At 56.5% G+C, this 7,647-nt stretch overlaps 1 protein-coding gene across 1 annotated transcript in view; it reads left to right on the top strand.

Moving 5' to 3' along the window:
• LOC104410767 (bifunctional heparan sulfate N-deacetylase/N-sulfotransferase 1) overlaps positions 1-7,497 on the top strand; it is a gene marked incomplete at both ends in the record, with an annotated part of 7,827 nt that extends 330 nt beyond the window's left edge. Inside the window, 13 exons of the mRNA XM_010021024.1 lie at positions 530-1,010; positions 1,204-1,291; positions 1,456-1,610; positions 2,692-2,877; positions 3,200-3,328; positions 3,493-3,675; positions 4,028-4,124; positions 4,275-4,398; positions 4,846-5,020; positions 5,234-5,404; positions 6,245-6,354; positions 7,166-7,268; positions 7,382-7,497. Coding sequence (XP_010019326.1) covers positions 530-1,010; positions 1,204-1,291; positions 1,456-1,610; positions 2,692-2,877; positions 3,200-3,328; positions 3,493-3,675; positions 4,028-4,124; positions 4,275-4,398; positions 4,846-5,020; positions 5,234-5,404; positions 6,245-6,354; positions 7,166-7,268; positions 7,382-7,497 — 2,118 coding nt within the window. The remainder of the gene's footprint in view (positions 1-529; positions 1,011-1,203; positions 1,292-1,455; positions 1,611-2,691; positions 2,878-3,199; positions 3,329-3,492; positions 3,676-4,027; positions 4,125-4,274; positions 4,399-4,845; positions 5,021-5,233; positions 5,405-6,244; positions 6,355-7,165; positions 7,269-7,381) is intronic.
• Between the last annotated feature and the right edge of the window lie 150 nt (positions 7,498-7,647).

Genomic DNA, 7,647 nt, shown 5'->3' on the forward strand with positions numbered 1-7,647 from the left:
ACCCTGCGGCCAGGCTGGGTGGGAGCAGGGGTGGTCTGGGGTCCATGCAAGGACTTTGCCCTCTCCTTGCTTTCTGCAAGCAGCTTGAGTTGCTGTGGAGCCAGCCTGCAGCCTGACATGGACACAGGCTTCTAGCAGAGGGCACTACCTTAGTACAGCCCCTCTTTATTTTGAGGGTAAAAACACACCTCTGGGATCACTCCAGTTGCTTTTAGCATCCAGTTTCCCAGCAGTGACCCCGTTGGCATTTACCAAAAGCATAAGCAGCTTGGCAGCCCCCTACCCTTCTCCTACGCTGGGGCACTTTGCATGTTGGAGGTGAGCAAGATTGAGTGTGCAAGGGGGCAAGGGCACCCCATGCTCAGGAGAGGAAGGGAGGGCCCTGGCACCCAGACCTCCAGGGGTGCTGAGCTGCCTGCCCCCTTGCTGTGGCTGTTGGTGTCCCTGGTGAGCCCCTGTCTGCATGGCCGGTTGGGGCACTTGTTCCCAGTATCCCATCTCCTCTAGCTCCCATCTCCCCCATGCAGGCCAACGAGAACAGCCTGCTGAGCGCCCAGCTGAAGGGCTTCCCCCTCTTCCTCCACTCCAACCTGGCGCTGAAGGACTGCAGCATCAACCCCAAATCTCCCCTGCTGTACATCACGCGCCCCAGCGAGGTGGAGAAGGGTGTGCTCCCCGGGGAGGACTGGACCGTCTTCCAGTCCAACCACTCCACCTACGAGCCGGTCCTCCTGGCCAAGACCAAGTCGTCCGAGTCCATCCCGCACATGAGCGTGGACGCAGCGCTGCACACCACCGTGATGCAGGACTTGGGCCTCCACGACGGCATCCAGAGGGTGCTTTTTGGCAACAACCTCAACTTCTGGCTGCACAAACTGGTTTTCGTGGACTCTGTCTCCTTCCTGACGGGCAAGAGGCTCTCCCTGCCCCTCGACCGCTACATCCTAGTGGACATCGATGATATCTTTGTGGGCAAGGAGGGCACACGCATGAAGGTGGAAGATGTCAAGGTGTGCATGTGGTGTCCTGGCTGGGTGGGCAGGGGAGGGATGGATGCTTGTGGCTGCTCTGGAATGCTCCAGGGAAGAGCTTTTTTGCTCCTAGAGCATCCCTCCTCCTTCTGCGAAGCTCCCAGGAGTATGGTTCCTCACCCTGGCATGGTAGCTGCCACATCCTGAGGACATCTTGCTTTCTGTCCCCCAGGCACTGTTCGACACACAGAACGAGCTGCGCACCCACATCCCGAACTTCACCTTCAACCTGGGATACTCAGGGAAATTCTTCCACACGGGTGAGGAGGGTGAGGGTGTCGCTTTGCGTGTTGGGGCTCAAACTGGTGCTCAGAGGCTGATGTGAGGGCTGCAGTAGGATCCTTGAGCATCCCACCTTGCTGCACCCCATCAACTGGTTCCCAAGAGGGGCTCTGTGTGGTGACAGTGAGTGTCATGCTCACAGGTACCGATGCCGAGGATGAAGGTGATGACCTGCTGCTGTCCTACGTGAGGGAGTTCTGGTGGTTCCCCCACATGTGGAGCCACATGCAGCCTCACCTCTTCCACAACCAGTCGGTTCTTGCCGAGCAGATGACCTTAAACAAGAAATTCGCTGTCGTGAGTAAGATGCTGCTGGTGGGGTTGCTCATGGTGGGGGGAGGATGGAGAAGAGGGGTGAAGAGGCTACATGGGGGACAGTCTCTGCTTGACAGAGCAAAGGGACCTGTTGATGTTAAGTCATGTCCCCCACGTTACAGCTGGGTGGATAAATCCATTTATACACTCGTATCTGGAGCAAAAGGGTTTATCTGCACGAGCCAACTTGCTGCTGTAGCAGTGAGCTGCCCCAGTGCCTGTTCAAAGGGAAGCACCATTTGTGCATTGTACCCTTGCCTGCCTGGCTGGCTCCATGGGGAATGCAGAGTTCCAATCCAGTGGGAATCGGGTTGGGTGCTCAGGCTGGTGCTGTTTAATGCTGGGCAATGATGTGGGATCCTGGAGCAGTGGCTCTGTGCCAGGAGGCTCAGGCTGATGGAAACTCCCTCTGCAGGCCGAGCTGTTGGGGACTGTTTGGTTTATAAAGGCAGGCTCTGACCTTCAGCTTGGTAAGGGGTTGTTCATCCTCTTGGACTGTCCCCTGTGTGGCCCTGATAAAGCCAGCTCTGAGAGCAGATCATGCTGTGATCAACTGGTTTGCTCACAGCTGTCTTGAATCCAAACGAGTAAAGCCAGGGATCTTCAGGCTAACTTGAAATCATTGCCTCATAATTAAAGGTGCTTAATATGAGAGACACTGGACCACTCCTACTTGGGATGGGCAGTTTTCCAGCTCAATTTCTAGGCTGTTTCATAGACAATAGAAGCAGACTGATATAAACCAATTTACAGTCCTGTGTAGATGGATGTATCTCCTCATTCTCTGCAGAAAAGCTTTGCTGTTTTTTGTTGGTGGCAGCAGAAATGGCAGGGATTGAGGATGGTCCACATGGAGCGAGTGTCCACCCAGCATGTCTGCTCCTGGGCTCCCTTTCATGGAGAAAGCCCTGGTTAGGAGAGAATGGCAGACACGGCCCTGCCCTGGTTGCTCTCCAGAGGCACAAATAGTTGGGAATGGGCAGTCCCTTGGGGAAAGATTGTTTTGGGACGTTGTGGTTTTGGGGTCTTCACAGTCACCCACTCCCCCCTGTCTTCTCTGCAGGAGCATGGCATCCCCACTGACATGGGGTACGCCGTGGCCCCTCACCATTCAGGTGTGTACCCCGTCCATGTGCAGTTGTACGAAGCTTGGAAGCAGGTTTGGTCAATCAAAGTGACGAGCACGGAGGAGTACCCTCACCTGAAACCCGCTCGCTACCGCCGTGGCTTCATCCACAATGGCATCATGGTAGGTGGCCAGGCTCTATCTTCTCTCCTCTTGCCAGAACCCACAACCTCAGCAGGTGGTTTTTGGGCAGCTTGGGTGCTTTGATTTGAGGAGGCTGTGCCCTTTGCTCATCCTGCATGGGGAAAGCTTGTGTGAGGACAGTTTTTGGCTTCTCCGTCTGTCCACCTCCACCCCTTGTGGGCAGCAGGATTCAAGTCAAGGGTGGTGAGAGACAATAGAGCTGGTCCTGACCTCTGAGGAGAAGGGACCCAGCCCTGGCTGCCTGGAGGAGGCAGTGTGGCCATTTCTCCACCTACTCCATCCATTTCTTTCTCCTGCCCAGGTACTCCCCCGGCAAACCTGCGGCCTCTTCACGCACACCATCTTCTACAATGAATACCCTGGTGGCTCCAGTGAGCTGGACAAAATCATCAACGGGGGTGAACTGTTCCTGACCGTGCTCCTCAACCCTGTGAGTACTGCCTGGGGACACGGGGGCAGGTGTCTCTTGCAGAACTGTCCCCAAGTGCCACTGTGGGAGATGTCCCCAGTGTCATCAGCCAAGGTGGGAGCCATTGCATGGGATGGCTGCTGGGTGATGTTCCACTAACCCCTACTCCATCCTCTCTGCTTCAGATCAGCATCTTCATGACCCATCTGTCCAATTACGGCAACGACCGCCTGGGCTTGTACACCTTCAAGCACCTGGTCCGCTTCCTCAACTCCTGGACCAACCTGAAGCTGCAGACGTTGCCACCGGTGCAGCTAGCACAGAAATACTTCCAGATCTTCTCCGAGGAGAAGGACCCGCTGTGGCAGGTACCATCCATGCCTGGAATGGGGAGAGCAGCCCCAGTTATTGTGCTGGGAGAGGGAAATGGGGTACAGCTGGCTCTGCTCGGACCAGGAGGTTGGAGTCAGTGACCTCCTCAGGTCCTGTCCAACCTGGGTTTGCCTCTGATTGCCCGGGTAGCAGTGGTTTTAAACCTCTCTGTGGTTCTGGGGGTGGTGCCAGGAGGGAATTTGCTCCATAGGCCTGGAGATAAGTCTGGACTTTTCTCTGCCCACTGAGCAGCATGTCCTTGCTGTGTGTCTGAGCGGGCTGGAGCGGGCTGAGCAGTGGTGTGGGGTCCAGGCTGCCCTGTCTCTAATCCCCCCTCCTGCATTTCAGGATCCCTGTGAAGACAAACGGCACAAAGACATTTGGTCCAAAGAAAAGACCTGTGACCGATTCCCAAAGCTCCTCATCATTGGGCCTCAAAAAACAGGTACTTCCCTTCATCCTTGTGCCATGAGCATGACAGGAGGCTTGACAGGTCCTCCCAGACCTCCAAAGAGCCTCTCAGCCCTTCTGCCCTGCATCAGAGCTCGGAGGGAGGTTTTTCCCAAGTCAGCTCTCGTTTTCTGTCTGTCTGAAGGAACAACTGCCCTTTATCTCTTCTTGGGCATGCACCCAGACCTGAGCAGCAACTACCCCAGCTCAGAGACCTTCGAGGAGATACAGTTCTTCAATGGACACAACTATCACAAGGGCATCGACTGGTAGGTCTCCACGCTGCAGGGGCTGAGCTGGGAGCGCCAGTTCCTTTGGGAATGGGAGCAGTGGTGCTCTGGGGTTTCCCATCAGCCTTGTAACTGCTGGGCTGTTGGATGAATCCCACACAGGCTCTGCCCTGTGCCTTCAGGCTATCACATGGTTCGTCCCTGAGGTGGTGTCTGTAAGGCAAAAGCCACTTGCCAGGGCTCAGAAATGCCCTTGGCAGAAGCCAGGCTTCTGTGCCTCTACTACCCCCTGGTTTTGGGATCTGCCTGGGGAATCTGGTGAGGCCTGGCCCTTGAGAATGGCTGGAGGGGATTGTGGAGCCCCCGGCAGCGTGTCAGACCTGGGCGACTCTGCTTGGTACTGTGTCTGATATGTCACTTGTGGAGGGGTGGTGCCAGGGACATCTCATGGTGCCTGTCCTCCCGCCTCCCACTGTGCCTCCCCAGGTACATGGAGTTCTTCCCCATCCCCTCCAACACCACCTCTGACTTCTACTTTGAGAAAAGTGCCAACTACTTTGACTCGGAAGTGGCTCCCCGGCGAGCTGCCGCCCTGCTTTCCAAGGCCAAAGTCATCACCATCCTCATCAACCCTGCAGATCGAGCCTACTCCTGGTATCAGGTGAGCTGCCCACCTCTGTGTCTCCCCCATTGTGGGCAGCCCCATGGGGTGGTAGGCAAGAGGATTCTATCAGCTTGGTTTGGGAGATGAGGTGGCTGTGGGTGCTGAATTTTCTGGCTGAACAAGACATGGCATGGCGGGGCGGGAGACACCATGGGCAGCCCAGGATTTGGGTTGCCCCGGGAACAAACCTGCCCTGCTCCTGCCTGACAGCACCAGCGAGCTCATGACGACCCGGTTGCCCTGAAATACACCTTCCACGAGGTGATCACGGCAGGACCTGAGGCTGCTCCGAAGCTCCGGACCCTGCAGAACCGCTGCCTGGTGCCGGGCTGGTACGCCACACACATTGAGCGCTGGCTCAACAGCTCCCAAGCGAACCAGGTATGGAAGGGAGAACCCACTCCTGCAGTGGCAGCACCCTGGGGAGCACCCCTCACCCAGGCAAGGATACGGGGGGAAAAGAGCTTGGGTCCAAAAGCAGCTTGTGAGGGTGCTGCCATGGGAGCTGCTTTTCTTATACACTAAAAACCATAGGGAGGGAGGGTAAAAGTACTCTGAGAAGGGGAGATACTGCACAAGGAAGCCCTTGTAGTGTGAGGCTGGTGATGCCTTAAGATGTCCTTGTGCTGGTCGTCTGCCAAAGCAGGGTTGGAAGGGAGCCACAGGGTGAACGGTTGTTGGTGGCTCTGCAGTGGCACCCACCATTTGCCTGGTGCCCTTGGCCACAGAGCCCCACGGGGCTGGCTCATCTGGTGTCACCACGGCATCAGAGCAGGACAAAAATAGCAGCAGAACTGCCCAATGGTTGAGCTGTCTGCAGGGGAAACGGGCGCTGGATGCCAGCCCTGCTGTGACCCACACACTGCAGCACTGCTGGCACTGTGCACGCTCAGTCCCTGAATGATTTTTCCACTGTCACTTAACCTTATGCTGGTATAATTGCTGTAATGCAATCCTGGCTGGCTGCGGGTTGGGCAGCCCCGAGGTGAAGCTCTGATGTTGTCCTGGATGGATCCTGGCCCTGGCTTTTATTTGCATTTCATTTCCAAAACCCAGTGTAAGTAAGCACCGGGCACATTAGCATCCAAAAGGGGACCCTGCACAGGGTGGTGGTAAATTTGGCTCCGAGATGGCAAAAGGTGCAGTGAAGTCGGTGTTGTGCCGCAGGAGAGCAGGGCTGGGAGCCAGCAGCACCTCACCTCCCTGCCTTGCTCCTCACAGATCCTGGTCCTGGATGGCAAACTGCTCCGAACGGAACCCGCCAAAGTGATGGAGACGGTCCAGAAATTCCTCGGTGTGACCAACTTCATTGATTACCACAAGACCCTGGCGTGAGTCCTCCCTCTGAGCTTCTCCTTCCTCCAACTTGCCTTTGCTCCCAGTGCAGCCTCCAGCCCTGGGGCTCACTGCAAAGCTGCTGCTGGTTTTGACGAGACTCATTGCTGCAAACTACACGGGAGTAGCTGTCATCAGAAGTAACATCCAACAAGCACCCTGCTTTGCTCTGCTTACCCAGACACCGCCGCAGGGGTGGTGGTGTCACTCCAGGCAGCCTGAGAGCAGCTCTGGGCTCTTGGAGCAGAGTTCAGGGGTGCATTTGTGCTGCACGTGACAGTGTTGAGCCCTGGCACCCTGGCTGCTCATGCACACACTGCAGAGAGCAGCTGTTGCTGCTGGTAGTGTGGCACCTCTGTGGGTGTCACCTTCCTCTGAGCCTTCCAGACATTAAAGCCACTGTGGGAAGCAGGAGCCTCCAGAGCTTCTAGGAAAGTAATAACTCACCTCTGTGCAGGGCTTGTCTACACATGTGGCTGCTCTGAGTCTGCACCCAGGTGCCGTGGGGCTCCTGAGGGCATCCAGGGCCAAAGGTGCTGCAGAAAATAATAACTAAACCCATGTAGACCTCTGTGCTCCCTCAGTAGGGCAATGTGGTGATGAATGAACCTTGGTGGGCTGCTTACTGAGCAGCTGCATGGGAAACCTGCTGTACCAGGGGGTCAATAATGAGATGTTAGTTGAGCTGTGGGTGAAAATGAGGTGGAGAAGTACCCCTGTGGTGGATTGGGAAGCAGAGGGGCTTGTTGCAATGCTGTGGAAGGCATGGTGGGGCGAGAGGGGTGAGGCAGAGCTTTCGCTTCACAGGTTTGATCCAAAGAAAGGATTCTGGTGTCAGCTTCTGGATGGAGGGAAAACTAAATGCTTGGGGAAGAGCAAAGGGAGGAAGTACCCTGAGATGGACTCGGATGTGAGTATGCAGAAAGCCTCATTGGACGGTCCATGTGGGGTCAGGGGGCTGTGCTGGGGTGGTGGGCTCGGGGGCTCGTCCCCCTGACCTTCCTCTGTGTTCTCCCATTGCAGTCGCGCGCCTTCCTGAGGGACTATTACAGGGACCACAACATCGAGCTCTCCAAGCTCCTGTACAAGATGGGGCAGATGCTGCCCACCTGGCTGCGGGAGGAGCTGCAGAGCACCAGGTAGCTGCTGTCCACCACGACCCAGCGATACCTGAGCGGGACGGAGCCCTGCACCCTGCGGGACCTTCCTCAGCAATACCCGGCCTTGGAGGGGACCCCCAGAGCAGACACCTTGGAGGGGACCCCCAGCGCAGACACCTTGGAGCGGGC

Source organism: Nestor notabilis, unplaced genomic scaffold, assembly GCF_000696875.1.
Source record: "Nestor notabilis isolate BGI_N333 unplaced genomic scaffold, ASM69687v1 scaffold16808, whole genome shotgun sequence".
Classification (NCBI taxonomy): domain Eukaryota; kingdom Metazoa; phylum Chordata; class Aves; order Psittaciformes; family Psittacidae; genus Nestor; species Nestor notabilis.